We start from the raw sequence: 16,054 nt of genomic DNA, 5'->3' as shown, positions 1-16,054 counted from the left end.
GGTAGTGAATTGTTAATCTCAGCTCTTTCCGGTTAGAGAGACAGGTTGCTTAGAGACAAGCGCTGGATTCCTCGAAGAATGCTGAAATGAGAAACGGCCATTAAAGATGACCAATGCCATTTGAGGTCGGTGATGCCTCGGAAATCACATGCTTTGGACATGTGGCACCCGTGGTTGCTGGGCGCCCCGCAGGGAGTGTCTGGATGTGTGTTCGTAGCATATGATATATGGCTTAGATGATGAGTAATAAGAATAAGAGAGGACACTTTGATTACTTGTGACAAGGTGCGGAACACACCTGGAAGAGGTGTTGAAAGGGGTTGAGGAGTGTTGCAGACCCATTGAATAAGGTAATGTAAGACAGAACTTTGAAAAAGTTAACCTTTGAAGTAATAGTTAATGTTGGAGAAAGAGAAGTGTTGTGCAGTACACATTCTTGATGTTTTAATAATCGGAGACATGACAGAATACAAATTTACCATATACAGAAAACCAACATTCTCACTATCATACATTCACTACTTTAGCTATCACGACATTCCTATCAAGATAGGTATAGCCAGCAACCTATTCTTAAGAGCCTTACGAATTTGTTCCCCAGATTTCCTGGAAAAAGAATTTTAACTAATTTGCAAGCTGCTATCGTCTTTAAGGTATCCTGACATTATAACAGAAAGCAATTCACAAAGCAAACGTAATTTTCTACCGACCCCCTCAAGACAAGACCAGAGAGACACCCATCAATAAGATAAAAATTCCACACCTGGACAGGATTAAGATGGTGACCCAGACCCTCAGAAAATCTAACCCTTTTGCATTTACTTACCCAAACACCTTAGCTAAATCCCTGATTAATGTGCAACAAAAGACATCCCCCAAGGACACAGGCGTTTACGAAATCCCATGCCTGGACTGTGACCAATCTTACATCGGATTTACAGGAAAATCACTTCCCAAGAGATTAATACAACATAAACGGTCAGTTGGTATGGACAACAGAACTCAGCTATTTTCAACCATGTAAATGAACATAACCACAGAATAAACTGGAATTTGTCACATAATTTATAGCAGCAACTGCCGGTACAAGAGTCAAATGATGGAATTGGCCTTGATTAAACAGACACAGATAATGAACATCTCAAAGGGCGCATGGTATACAGATGTCATTGACAAAGTTTTCTTTCAACCAACGCCTCAGAGGATTAAAGGCAGATTATCAGCGGGAGTGACCTAAATTGGCCTACTTGTGGATGGATCTCTTGGTATAAATACCACCTTTTCTGTAACTTTTCTCATTCATCTACCTGAAGAGGGAGACAGCAGTCTCTGAAATATAGTATTTTCTCTCTATATTTTGGCGTTTTTATGGGCTCCTTTTATTATTATTATTATTATTATATATATATATATATATATATATATATATATATATATATATATATATATATATATATGAGTGTGTGTAACTTATATTACTCAAATAACAACGGGTTATGAAATATAAACAGTATCGCCACTAGGTAATTGAAACAATGGCATGCAAGATCTACCTTTACCCTGAAGCATTTTAGATGAAACTGCACAGTTTGAAACCATCATTCCAAAAAGCGTAAATAACTATTGTAGAGCATACAAGTCTTTACTACTGTAATATGGTGAGGAACAGCTTTCTAGGATTCTTCATGCAACTGGATGAACCAAGGGGAGGCAAAATACATGAATAAGGATTACCAAGATTCTTTAGTTTTCTTCGGGTTCAAGGATGTGATACCAACTGAGCTGCAGTCAGTTATTGTGTATAAGTGTCATTGCCGTAGTGCAGTGTACGTTGGAAAATCTAAACGGCAGTTCAGGGTTCGCATCTTCGAACATCTCTGAAGATCTGTTAGGACAAATAGGCCATTAAGCAAACCATCATTTAGTGCTAATCGTAAACACTCTGAAGAATATGACCATCCTATCAATGTAGATTCCTTTTCAGTCCTTATTTACAGAACAAACGAAATGGAGCTCGGAGTGGTTGAGTCTCTATATACCCTAAGAGATAAACCCTCTCTTTGTAATAATGAAAGGTCTGTTGAATTGCTGTGTTTTTAGACTTTCCTGCTCTCTTTGACAACAAACATTGTGTATTTCTCTATATTTTAAGATTTTGCTGCCGGTTTAGGTTATTGTGTCTTGTAATTGTGTAATTTTATCTTATTTTGCTTTGTTTTAGTGTAACTTATATTACGTCATTGATTTTAAGTGTAACTAATATTCCTTTATAGATTGCCCGATGACGGAGGAAAGTAAATCTCCGAAACTAGTCGCAAATAAAGATGCTCTTCATTCAAGCCCTGATTTTAATATTTATTATTCGTCACCGATTTCCACGGAACTCTCTTATTATATATATATATATATAATATATATATATATATATATATATATATATATGATATATATCATATATATTATATATAATAGTAATATAGATAGTTAATATATAGTAATAGTTATCTATTATATATGTATATCTATATATATAATATATATATTTAATAATATAGAATTAATATATATATAATATATATATAGGAATATATATATATACGACAATAGAAAATAAAGTTCCATGCTTCCTTAACAAAACTTTTAGCCTATATGAATGAGAAAGGTGAAGGACCATTTCGATGATGTATAGAATATGAATAGAAAGGATCATCGTGTGGAACAGTTCTCTGTAATGGAACAGGCTGGTTTAAAAATAAAAAAAACAAAGTAATTTTTTTAATGTCCAATTTCAAGTCACAGATTGGATGTATTAATACCCTAATTCAGCTTATTAGTTCCTTTAGATGCATTATTATCTTTGACTGGATTCTCCCAGCAGTGTCTGTATCAAGCACATCGGTGTTGTAGTCAAAGCCAAGGGTTAATCTATTTCTAAAAGTGTGATAATTAAAAAGTAGAGGAAATTCTGTGCCGTGAATGCTAGTCGATCTCAAAACATTTGTTATTCTTACGTTATCTCCTCCCGTTGTCACAAGTCTTGTCACATCACCCATGCTGGAAGTCACATAGTCTCCTGCATAATCATTTGGAACGTGAGTGTGTCCATCGTGTGATTCGTCCTTCGATAATTGCATCATTTTGTAAGCCTCGTTTTGTAAAATTTTCCCAGAGGCTAAATCTTCCTTGAACCTTGCATGCAAGTTTTTAGCATATTCCCAGAAGCAGCTCTGTAAGTCTCTTGGTGTTTCAGCATTGACAATGAGAGGGAAGCCTATGTGACACCCCAGGGTTTCAGACACTTCGGTACTACTCCAGTAGCGACGTAAGTTAACTGCATGGAAAGTTTGAATCTTGTAGCAGTCTTGCAGAATGTCTTCTTCCACAAACAGTTCTACAATAGCTCTGTTTATGAGAGCAGTCATCATTGAATTAATGGTTACATTTTCTGAGTGGCATTTTGCAATGAAACTGCGAGTAGTTGTTTGATTGAGTACCGTGAATATTGTAGCAGTTCTCTTGGAAAATTGAGGTTCCTTGGACAACTTTAAAACCAGGGGTTTGATTTCTTTCTTGTACTGGAATTCATCTTGAAGTTGCTGTAGTAATTGTGCTTCTCCTTCAATCTCTTTCTTCTTCTCTAGGATTAATTTTAATGTTTCTTCATTAGATAGGAATCTGCCCAGAGGTACACCGTTGTCTACAGATGCACCAGAAATGACGTCATTTAACAGCTTGATGAAATACCCCATTAGAGTCATTGTTGATGTTCCATCAACCACACTATGACGAATGCCAAAGACAAGATGATATTTGTAAGGGAAACTGGGTTCCAGTTCATTGACACCAGCAGCATTTGTTGTTTTATCTTCCAGCAACCGGGCGCATAATGTCGGTGCTATTTTATCGTTAAAATTGTACCTGTGTAGAGAAGACCGCACTTCCTCCAGCGTTTCGTGTTTGACTACCTGTCAGATAAAGAATGGACTTTAGTAAGCAAATTTTCTCACGATTATAGTATATAGAGCGTTGTGTGTTAGAATATCCCATGATAAAGATATAATTGTTGGAGTTGCTTCTTTGTTTCTGGACAATGCAGTAATTACTTTAATATTCTTATTGTAAAGCATTCTTCTTAAATAGTATTTATATTTTCTAATTTTTTTTTGTGAGATTGTGAACCGTCAACCTACATTGAGTTACCTCCTACGTCTTTCGATAGAACAAAAACTTTCTTGTAGTGTACTTTGAATCCGCAACTGTGTCATTTTCTGTGTATTCCCATTGGTCTCTTTAGCTTCTCCAAATTTGAACCTCCCACTGAAGACCAGATCGATTAGAGTGAACTAGCTAGTAATAACAGTACCTGTATAAATCATGGTATTTTGTTGTAGAGTCCTGAATTTTATGGTGTGTCTATGGAGGACAGTTTCCTGACTTTATTGGCATAATGCTTCATAGAGCTTCATACCAGAAAAAAGGCAATTCTAAGAACTTCAAAAGTAGCACCAATCTATTGCTCTTTGGAATACAGTAGACTTGAGACTTGTCAAGTATTGTGTTGTTTTCATCAACTTATTAAATATTTATAAAACCTAGATATGGGTCCTTACCTAGATATGGGTCATTACAGGGAGATAGAATGCCGGTATTTAGGAGATGAACTTGAAGTTCTCTTTAAAATTGGTGGAGCAGTAGTAAAGTAGTCTATTATTTTTATTCAAGTTTTGTATAACAGAAATGTCATTTAAGTAAAGGAAATTATAAAAGACAGAACTTCACCAATATTTCAGTCCATGTACGTATTAAGCTTTACTTGAAGAGAGACCATTATTTTCCGAACAAGAGCCGTATTTTCCTAAGTTACGTTTTATTATTTGAATCCCGAATGTGATGCAAATATCAGTCCAACAATAAATTGCATTATATGAATTACGTAACATATTTTAATACAAATTACATGTATCTCCCACTGACTTTATGGATGTATAGAAGTGTTTCCTAATCAGTAATGCTTCACTATAAACAAGCCAAAAGAGGAACATTTTGCTGTTAACGTGAATTTATGTAGTTCCCCGTCGCAGAGAATGGGAGGAAGATTTACTTATACAGATTTATGTAGATTAGATAATCTAGGACGCAGCTGGTATATGCGTCAAGGCTGACAGTCACAGCTGAAAAGGAATGTATGAGGCCTCTTGTGATAACTCCATTTTCCTATGAACCATGGTGGTATACTGTTTTCATACCTCTTCAGTTGGGTAGGATCTATTCCGACTCATTCGAAATAAGTAGAGCTTTCAAATCGTAAGAGATCACATCCTAAACGAATTGAAATGTACGAACCTAATCATATTCTAAGTTTTATATGACGACACCCAGGTTCCTTTACTCATTCTAAATAACACTTTAAACATTGCATTGCATTGCGCACACTAATGAATATATAAATTATATGAACCTACTGTTAGTACAAATGGTGGATTCGTTATTCTTAGCCTGAATTGACTGAGATGTGCGTTAGCACAATCTCTACTTCGTGACCCTCAAACTAAAGGACACTTCAAGATTTCTCCTTACACTTATATATGCATTCTAAGGGAATTTCCCTAAATGAACTTTGAGATGAAAGAAATACTCAAGTATCTCGACTAGGACTGCCTTGTCAAGCCGTCCCTAACTAACATGAAAGGTTCGGCTAGTTACTGAACCTACATAAGCAAATGACAGGTGATCTGGTCATTATCACTCAAGCACGATTAACATGTATATTTACAATTAAATACATGAAACAACCAAACACAATGCATTTCACAACTAAATACAAACACAACAAAGCATATCTTCCACACCATACGCATTTCCAGTTTACATAAAAAACTCACAAAACTACATCACAACTTGCGGTAAAGTAAATCCTCTCTTGTCGAAGTTTCAACTGGATCATCTCAACCTTGTAAATTCATACCTGAAAGTCAATAGCGCCACTCGTAGTTCTCTTCGCCCACAGCTCACCCTCTCGCTTAGCAAAGGTGACTGCCAGATTTGGTGCTTTCCTGTAATGACATTAATTATCATTAGTTGGAGGAAAATGTCAGATGAGATTTCAGCGGAAAATCCAGTGTAAAAAGATATTTACAAAATTTCTGAAAGAAAATTTATTATTCACTACTCATGAACCTTATGGATAATAAGAATAAGACACAGGTCTTCATAAAGTAGAGTTCTTACTTGCTGTGGGGGTTTCTTTAAGCCCACATCGTGCAGAAGGTAAATGAATTGGAGAGAGCGCCTGGCTCAAGGAAACACCATGTTTGTGTTGTGACTCTAATTTTATTAAAACCAACTTAACTCTTAAGAATAAACATAATAACAGGTACATTGTGTAAAATCAGTTGCTAAATTCATACTCATAAATGTGTTGACTAGTAAATACCAAATACTAAATTACTTGTACTTCAATATACACTTCAAGTAAGAAAACAGGAGGAAACACTTAATAAACAAAAATCAGAAAAAACATTGGAACCTGAGTGTATGAAAGAAAATGGCAGTGCTATTTCAGGTATACTAAAGAAACTTCTCTCAAGTAAATATGCAGAAAACCACCTTTCTAAATTCAAACACTTGCATCTTGATATTGTTCACTTACAATTGTGCAGAGGGAACTGGAGTGGAAGAATAATTTTGTCAAATTGTGCTTATATTTTTATTATTGTTATTTTATAACTTGTATTTTATAATTGCCCTTATTCTATTATTGCCTTAAAAATCTTATGATATTGTAATTGGGAATTGGGACATGTTCTCATCTGTCTTTGTGATAGAGGAACTCGCACGGCAACTTAATACCAAAAAGGCTTTGGCCGAAAGAGGGCAGCAGTCTTCCCTTTCCTTTCTATTGTCATTCATCCAGAGGTTTGATTGAAATAGCATTTTTCTTTTTCTGCTCCTTTTGTAAACCCTTTGTTTGCAAGCCGATATGAATTCATCTCGTGTACAATTGTTGTAGGAGCATGGTAAGATGGCAAATAATCAAATAATGTTTACACAAAAATTTCTAAAGAGCTGCTGTAACCACATGGAACTTCAAGAAAGAGAGTTGAAAGACAACCACATCGTCACATTTCCTTACTTGTAGAGATGCCCAAGAGCTCGTCTGACATGATCATCTTGCAGAGGTTTCAAGGAGCTCAAATCCAGTTGGTACCAGAGCCGGTGCCCGCGCAGGTAGACCTCCTCCATTTCACATTCCGCTTCTGTGGCTTTCCGGAGCCATTTGCAGTTCACGTGAAACTCATCTTGGCTGAGAGCATAATTTATATTATGTTTTTTAACGTATTTTGTCTCTCATGCTGGGTATTATAACTAAAACTCACAAACACCAAGATTACACACACACACACATACATATTCAGTGTTCCCCCTGTATTCGCGGTGGATGCGTACCAGGCCCCTCCCCTCCCGCGAATAGATGAAAACCCTGTAAAAACGCTTAAAAATGCCTTTTTTGTTAGTTTTTTAATATATTTATCACAAAAAGTGATGAAATTGATAAAAATAAACTCGAATGTGGATATTTCTCACAGAAAAATACCATGAATAAGCGAATTTTCCACAAATAATGGCAGTATCTGTTCCAAAGAGAAATCCGCAAATACGTAAGTCAGCAAATCCAGAGTGCGCCAATACTGGGTGCTCACTGTATGTATGTATGTATGATATATATATATATATATATATATATATATATATAATATATATATATATACTATATATATATATATATAATCCCCACATGGGAAGGTGATTGAAAACCGAGACTTTGAACAAGTATTTTCTTAGTTTATTCTACATTTTCAAGTTCACACTGAATACAAGAAAAGTTGACAGCTTTATATATACAAAAACAGAAGGGGGGTGGGGTTACAGTTTGTTTATCTGGGCAGCATGTTCTTTAAGCAAAAAAGACAGGGAAACATGATCAAGGGACAATCCAGGGCAGAGATTTACATCCCTGTTTTCCATGTTGACTTGCACTTTGCTTTTTCGATGGTTGTTGACCTTGTAGTTTATCAATGAATTATCCCAGTTAATCGCATGGCCTGTCTTAAGCCAATGATCCACAATCCCATTATTTGTTGAGCCCCTTGAAATGGCACATTTATGCTGAGAGCATCTCACTTCTAGTCCTTTTGATGTTTGACCAATATAAATCTTATTACATTCTTTGCAAGGAATACTGTACGCAATATTGTTTGAATCGGGCAGGCTATTCTTTATTAGTTTATTTCTCAAAATATTATATCTAAATACTAGTTAATATTAATAGTTTTGAAATGGCTAGATCAGTAATGAAATTATGAGGAAAGGGTAAACATAGAATATTATTAAATTCCTTGTCACATTGGTTGTCTTGTAATATGTTTTTTGCCGTTTTACAAGATATGGAGAGTAACAAAATGAATCTCCTGTTTGATCCAAAAGTTCAGAACTTCAAATTCTAAGAGCTCCAAGATACATCTTTGAAAATGTTGACACCGTCATTGGTTTAGCGTGGATAGAGCAAAAATGAATATGACAAATTATTCAAGGGTTTCCCATATACCTTAAAGCAAAGGTTGGTGTTATTTCTAATGACTAAGGCATCCAAAAATAGTATACTATTATTTTCTTCATATTCTGTTGTAAATTTCATGGATAGTACAAGATTATTAAATGTATGCAAGAAATCAGGAATATTTATATTTTCTTTTACAATACAAAAAGAATCTTCTATCTATCTAACCAAAAACACCTTAGAGAATGAATTTCTTATAATAAGTCTAGACTCAAAGAACTCTTTGTAAATATTAGACAAAGGTGGCGAAAGAGGGTTCCCCATAGCCATACCAAATATTTGTTCATAAAAATGACCATTGAAATTGAATTTACAATTTTTTTAATAAAAGGAATATCAAATTAAATGACATTGGTGGGTAATTCTAGATTACACAAGTCCAAAAGTTGCAATAAAAATTGAAGTCGTCGATAGGAACTTGAGTAAATAAAGAAGTCACATCAAAACTGGTTAATTTGTTAGTACTAGATAATTCATATGAGTCTTGATTAATCCTTACATGAAGGATAAAGATGGGCCAATCGTTGTCACTTTCTCTTATGAACTGAATTCCTTTAGTATAGTTTCTATTTTAGAATTGAAAGTTTTTATGACAGCTAATGGGTCTCCCCGTAGTTTTTTGTAAATACTAGAATCAGGTAATAAGTATTCCTTTTTTAACATAGATAATTTTATCCATTTATACAAAATAACTGGATTTGTCAGCTTTAGTAATATGCAAAAGTCCTTTAGCCAAATTCATTGAAGTGTTGGATATCTCTGAGATAATGTTTGTGCACAAAATGTCATCACTAATATGACAAGCCATATCCTAAAGCACATTTAAAAATCTGTTTCAGTACTTTGTTTGAAAGGTTATTAAACAATCACCTTTATGCTCATTATTCCTATCACTTATCTCAATGAGCCTTTTTAATTTGTGATCTAGTTTGTTTAATTTGTGATCTAGTTTGTTTAATTTGTGATCTAGTTTGTTCAATAGCGCTCTTTTCCAATCCGGCGAATCCTCCCCATGAAACTAAATCTATCCTTTCTTATTTTCTCGAAAATATTAAATTCGAGCCTTCATGTCTTTTCTGTATGTTTCTGAAGGGAGATTACACACAACTCTCTGAAAGGAGATTCATGGTCCACTCGTGATTGTCTAAGTAATAATTGACTTTGGGATCACCTAAAAAGGAATCTGTTGCAGTCCATTTTTATGGAAGCCTCGTCAACAAGGAATGTAAATCTCTACCCTGGATTGTCCCTTGATCCTCTTTCCTTGTCTTTTTTGCTTAAAAAACATGCTGCTCTGATAAACAAACTGTAACCCTACCCCCCTTCTGTTTTTGTATATAAAGCTCATTCAACTTCTCTTGTATTCAGTGTGAACTTGAAAATATAGAATAAACTACAAAATTACTTGTTCAGAGTCCAGATTTTCACTCACCTTCTTACGTGGATTTTGTGATATATATACTGTATATATTTTTTCTCCTCGTGAAAGATGGTACTTAATTTTTCATAATATATGTTTGATTGACCGTTGAGCACAAAATTCTTAAGCTAAACAGTAATGAAAATGGTAGTTTTATCCATTAAATGTATACGTAGTCAATGCAAAAACTAATTGTGTAGTTAATAAGTAGATTTATGCACAAGTTAAGTATATCTTAGTTTTACCAGACCACTGAGCTGATTAACAGCTCTCCTAGGGCTGGCCCGAAGGATTAGATATGTTTACGTGGCTAGAAACCAATTGGTCACCTAGCAACGGGACCTACAGCTTATTGTGGGATCCGAACCACACTATATCGAGATTTGAATTTCTATCACCAGAAGTAAATTCCTCTGATTCCGCGTTGGCAGAGCCGGGAATCGAACTTCGGACCACCGGATTGGCTGCCGGGCGCGAGATTTATGCACAAATTATGTATTTTTAATGAACTAAAATGAAACTTACAAGGTGTCATTCCCAGAGTTGGCAGATTTGTGCATTTTGTAGTATTCAGTGCTCTGGAGATGATGCCTGAAAGGCAAAGAGAAATCAGGGTTTGCATTATAAGGCTGTAGATGAAATTAGATTGGGGCAGTATAATGATCATATTTCAATTGCCTCTGTAGTTTAAATACTGATAAATTTGGAAGGTGGTAAGTGGAACAAGGGCTCCTCCTCTCTCTCTCTCTCTCTCTCTCTTCTCTCTCTCGTCTCTCTATCCTCTTCTCTCTCTCTCTATCCTCTCTCTCTCTCTATACTATATATATATATATATATATATATATATATATATATATATACACACACACACATCAGCGTGAAGGTGGACCATGGAAACGTTGTAATTCATTATAATTCTTTATTTTCTACGTTTCGTAATAACCTTATTACACCCCTCAGGGAATCTGTTAGATAATGAATAAAATTACCTTAAAAATTACTCTAAAATTGAATAACATTGACAAATTACAAACACAGAATGAAAAAACACATACACACAGAATGAAAAAAACACGCACACACAGAAATAAAAGCAAGACTAAAGACCGCTAACCAACCTTATGCAAAGAAGGCAGAAGACAGAATGACAATATATAAATAAAAGTTAACTCCTGTACAGTTGTGATGATGGGCAGTTCATATACATTGCTTGTTTGACCGATGATACGGAAATCAATTCTTTCGATATATGTTTTGCCATTTTTTTGAGTGGTTTCTTATGTTAGAATGTTCGAGATTGGAGAGCCTACAGCCATTAAGGAAACTTAATCCCCAATGAGAGTCGATTCTGACCTGCAGTAACCTTCTCGTGGATCCAATGTCCCCAAACCCTGTACAGTACCAAAATTAGCTTTTTATGCCAAATTCCATTTTTTACATTTCGAAAAAAGTTTGCACAAATGATTCATAAACAATAGGGTGCCATTAATCTGAAATTAATCCCAATAATCCCACTAATGATCGGTTCCTTTTTCAGATATAAAGATCAGTTGGACCCTCTTTTGACCTCCAATGTGGTATATAAGTATACTTGCCCTAAGTTTGGGACATATATTGTATCCCCGAGGAAGTTACTGCGGGTCAGAATCGACTCAAATACTGATTAAACAATAGGTTCCCCAGTTAAATCAGAAACCACCTCCACACGACTTTCATTGATGTATTGTCATTCTGTCTTCTGCCTTCTTTGCATAAGGGTTGGTTAGCGGTCTTTGGTCTTGCTTTTGTTTCTGTGTTTTTTTATTCTGTGTTGTAATTTGTTTTTATACATTTTGTTCTGTAAAAGCTGAAATATAAAATTGATGGGTATGTCTGCGGCGAGACTGTTCTGCGGCTAAATAAACAAAGATATCTTATGACTTTGAAATACACCTGCGGTGAAATGTCCTAAATCCGCCTTAAGTTTATCAGCAACATAGTTATGGAGAAATATTATGCTATCATATACCGTATCAAAGTTTATATAAAGATAAGAACCACATTTACATTATCTCTTAGCTTATTTGACTAGACAACGATTACATAATGGAATGAAAAAATATGACTTTACATTATTAGGAATACAAATGATAAATGAAATTTAAAAGATGTGAAAATTTATTTTACTCCCCAGTAATCACTATTGCATTGTAAAGAAATACACGTAGAAAACCCACTTTATCAACCAATATTTATATAATTGAAATGAAGAAAAAACGGGGTAGGGCTTCTCCATGTGAACTACTCTGAACAGGAATGAATTGTACTTCCGAGATAGAAGGCGTGTCTGTCTTGTCTGTTAGATTTATTGTCAATCTCACCCTCACACTACACAATAGTTAAACGAGTCAATATTACTGACGAGGTTGTTTCAATATCATAGACGATCCTTCAAACATTACCCCAGACTAGCAATGTTATTGACAATAATGCGAGGAGGATTGTCATTAAAACTGACTTGTGTAGGGTAGCCAAACACGCTGCCACAGCCACTCCTCAGTTCTAGCCTTGAAGGGTATTTTTTTCTTTCTTTCTTTCATTTTTTCTTCCACTTATGGTTCTTTTATTTCAGTGGAAGGTGGGCCGAATACAAAGTCTTTCTCTGAATTTTAATATATCTTGATTTGTTATAAATTGTATAATTTTAAGTGTCAAAAATTTGAATTTTATGCTAATTAGGTGCTGTTTTTATCCATTTTAGAGTCCTTGAAGATACAATTATATACGAAATTTATGAAACGTCGGGAGATAGCTATATGGACATGAAAGGTGAATTTTAATTTTCCATCAGTATACGTGGACTATGCCACTCCACACGAATTACACACACACACACACATATATATATATAATAATATATATATATATATATATATATATATATATATATATATATATATATGTATATATATATATATATATATATATATATATATATATATATATATATATATATATATATATATATATATATTATATAGTGTGTGCATTATATACCACAACCAAATATCTATTTACGAGTGTTACGTAATCAAAAAGTACGTGACGTATACCTTATGTAATCGTATTTTGTTATATAATTACGTGGCTGAACGGCTGTGTCAACAGTGTAACAGTGTAGTAAAACTTGTTGGTTATAAGGTATTACTTTACTTTCTATTATTATTCACGCATTGCATGGAACAGACAGAAAATCACATTTCCTCTGAGCAAGGTTTCACAAAGTAGAAGAATTCCTGTACTATGTGGTGACGACGCTGATGATAATTTCTGAAGAAAAATGTATTACGATACAGCAGAACGTTATTATGGCTGTGTCTTACCTCCTGAGCTCGAAGTATCTACGGGTATTCTGCCGAGAGAAAAACCAGGGCACAACTGCCTGGCTTCTGTCGAACTGACAGCTGACTGACCGGGTGTATTCGCCTGACCTAATCGTTACTTTGTTACGAAAGGAGAAAAGATTTTGTTTCAGCCGCTAAGTATGAAGGAGATTCTGTGGGGGTTGGGTGTGGTATGTTGTCAACGTCAGTTATGATTTTTTTCCGCAGTATATTTTTGGAGTCTTACCATCCACCTCCACCGACCATGGCCGTCTTAGTAGGCCTACGCCTATGCTTATTGACATCTTAATTCGGATAGCGAACATGTGTTAGAATATTTTTACTTGAACACTTAAAAAATGGACATAATTCATTTATCAATTAAATCATTTACTGATAGATAGATAGATAAGTTTATTGGCTGCAGCGTACAGGATACAATGATAGCATAAACATATACATTACAGGAAACAAATAATGTCTTAACACTAAGAAAGACTGGCATATATAAATTACTGTAGTTCAACTCCAGTTCTATATTACATTTAAGTATAACACTAGTTTCAACCATATAAACTCAATATTTTATAAAATATTTTACACATTACACCATCGTCAAATCTGGAAAAGAAATCATTTATAGATTGTATTCCGTAAAGGTTCCTTAACTGTTGAGTTTTAGGGGCATTGTTCTATAACGTGCCTCTCAGTCTGACCTAGGCCGCGTTCACACAGACGTTTTTCTACAGGAAGGCGGCCACGCCCTCTCCCGTTCATATTTACAGAGAGAGAAAGAGGGAGATGCATATAAGAGAATGAATTTTAATTATGGCAAAGAGTACTAATTTGCGAGCACTGGAAAATCATTCTGACACTTTTTTTATGCTAACATTTCCACGCCACCACGGAGGTGGCTAGCACTGGCCATGTTTGATATTTATATACTGCAGTTCCATAAGTGTTTTGCATTAGTATCAACAATTTCGAGTGACTTTATTAGAGTTGAAAGCTTCCTCTTCTTCGTAGCATTCGAAGAGACTTTTGAGTACAAATGGAATAATTTTCTCTTCCGCAAAAGTTATGGGAAAGAATTTGTCGAAGACTAAATAATCATCTCTCTTGAGCGTGACCATTTTCGTATAAACTGTCTGGAAAGCCATCTGCATCACAAGAGGCATTCATTGTGGCGTTCAAAACTAGTATTTGTTTTTGGTTTGGGGCATTTTTGAGTGTTGAATTTCGATTAAGTTTATTCATTCATAATGATATAATTGTACCTGACTATATTTATAGTTGCAGCGTCAGGTCAATAGAGAATTCCTCTATTGACATAATCATAATTTGCTATCTGAATAATTTTTCTTATCTAGTTCAGTCCTTGTTCAAACTGATAGACACGATTTACATTTCATTCTTTTCTTAACACTGTAACAGCAATGCCCTGGTAAGTAAACTATCACAGGAAGGACATCGCGGCACTTATCAGTGCCACCTAACGTTACATCAGTATCGGTGTTAAGGTGGTTTAGGCCCCTCCCACACTGTCGAGCTCTGCTCGGTAAACATTGCCTTTTTGAGGGCTAAGCCGTGAGCCTGTCGTACGCATTTATGCTACCGTCCGAACGACGCTGGTTGGATAGTGAGTGAGAGCCTGGCAGTGACGCTGCTGTACTCTGACGTCATTATTCTGCTATTTTCTACTATTCACGTTAAGTGAAAATGGTTGTTTAAAGGGATAAGTGTTTATTTTAGTTAATTACATTATACTGAGGCGCGCACACATCTGTGTACAAAGATATATATTAAATAAACAAGTAGAACAAATCCGGTTTAGTAAAACCTATACAGTTTAATCAAAAGAAACGTAGCAACAAATAACCTATAGACATTAATCTTCAACGAAGTTTATAAGAATATCATGAATAACGTAAACGAAATAGTAAGCAACACAAATATTTTAAGTAAATATGAAACATACAGAAAACATATTTGTAAAAAGGTATTTACAAGAAAATAAAAACTGACAAAGATAATTATTTACAAGATATTAAGACTTTATGCAAGCCACTATAAAAACATGTTGCTTATAGGACACACCTGCATGACTTAATTATCAGCTTATAGTTATCGACAACTCTTGTCAACCAAGATTTGTCTTGGTAATTAGAGAGCCCTCTCTCCTGAACCCTTTGAGATTGTGGTCCATTAAGATATAAATTATATTTCAGTACACTGGTTGATTTGCATTTGCGGTCAGTTTATAAGATTACCCTTAATTAAAAGTAATTATTTATATGCAGTGCATATATATATATATATATATATATATATCTATATAATATATATATATATATATTAATAATAATATATATATATCTATATATTATATATATATATATATATATATATATATATATATATATATATATATATATATATATATCTATTGTATATATATATATATATATATATCATAATATAATATATATATATATATATATATATATATCATATATACATATATATATATATTGATATATATATATATATATATATATATATATATATATATATACATATATATATATATATATATGTGTGTGTGTGTGTGTGTGTGTGACTGTGTATGTATGTATGTATATAATCTTAGCCCAG

At 34.3% G+C, this 16,054-nt stretch overlaps 1 protein-coding gene across 1 annotated transcript; it reads right to left on the bottom strand.

Annotated features, from left to right (window-relative positions):
- Window positions 1–2,681: 2,681 nt before the first annotated feature.
- On the bottom strand, window positions 2,682–13,469 carry LOC135216963 (uncharacterized). Its single transcript, XM_064252488.1, has 5 exons — window positions 13,400–13,469; window positions 10,563–10,628; window positions 7,133–7,303; window positions 5,966–6,053; window positions 2,682–3,965 (listed from the first exon to the last, which is right to left on the bottom strand). Exons 2-5 carry the CDS (start codon window positions 10,595–10,597, stop codon window positions 2,823–2,825), a joined length of 1,437 nt encoding a protein of 478 aa, XP_064108558.1. The 5' UTR covers window positions 10,598–10,628; window positions 13,400–13,469; the 3' UTR covers window positions 2,682–2,822.
- Window positions 13,470–16,054: the final 2,585 nt, after the last annotated feature.

The sequence above is a fragment of the Macrobrachium nipponense genome, chromosome 7 (assembly GCF_015104395.2).
Source record: "Macrobrachium nipponense isolate FS-2020 chromosome 7, ASM1510439v2, whole genome shotgun sequence".
Taxonomy (NCBI): domain Eukaryota; kingdom Metazoa; phylum Arthropoda; class Malacostraca; order Decapoda; family Palaemonidae; genus Macrobrachium; species Macrobrachium nipponense.
The sequence above is the reverse complement of the archived record's forward strand: the minus strand, read 5'-3'. Positions and strand labels throughout refer to the sequence as shown.

Coding starts and splice junctions, on each gene's coding strand:
- LOC135216963 (XM_064252488.1), bottom strand. CDS start 10,597: ATGCACAAATCTGCCAACTCTGGGAATGACACCTT. Junction 7,304..10,562: donor AACTCTGGGAATGACACCTT/GTAAGTTTCATT, acceptor TTATGCTCTCAG/CCAAGATGAGTTTCACGTGA. Junction 6,054..7,132: donor GCTCTTGGGCATCTCTACAA/GTAAGGAAATGT, acceptor ATGTCATTACAG/GAAAGCACCAAATCTGGCAG.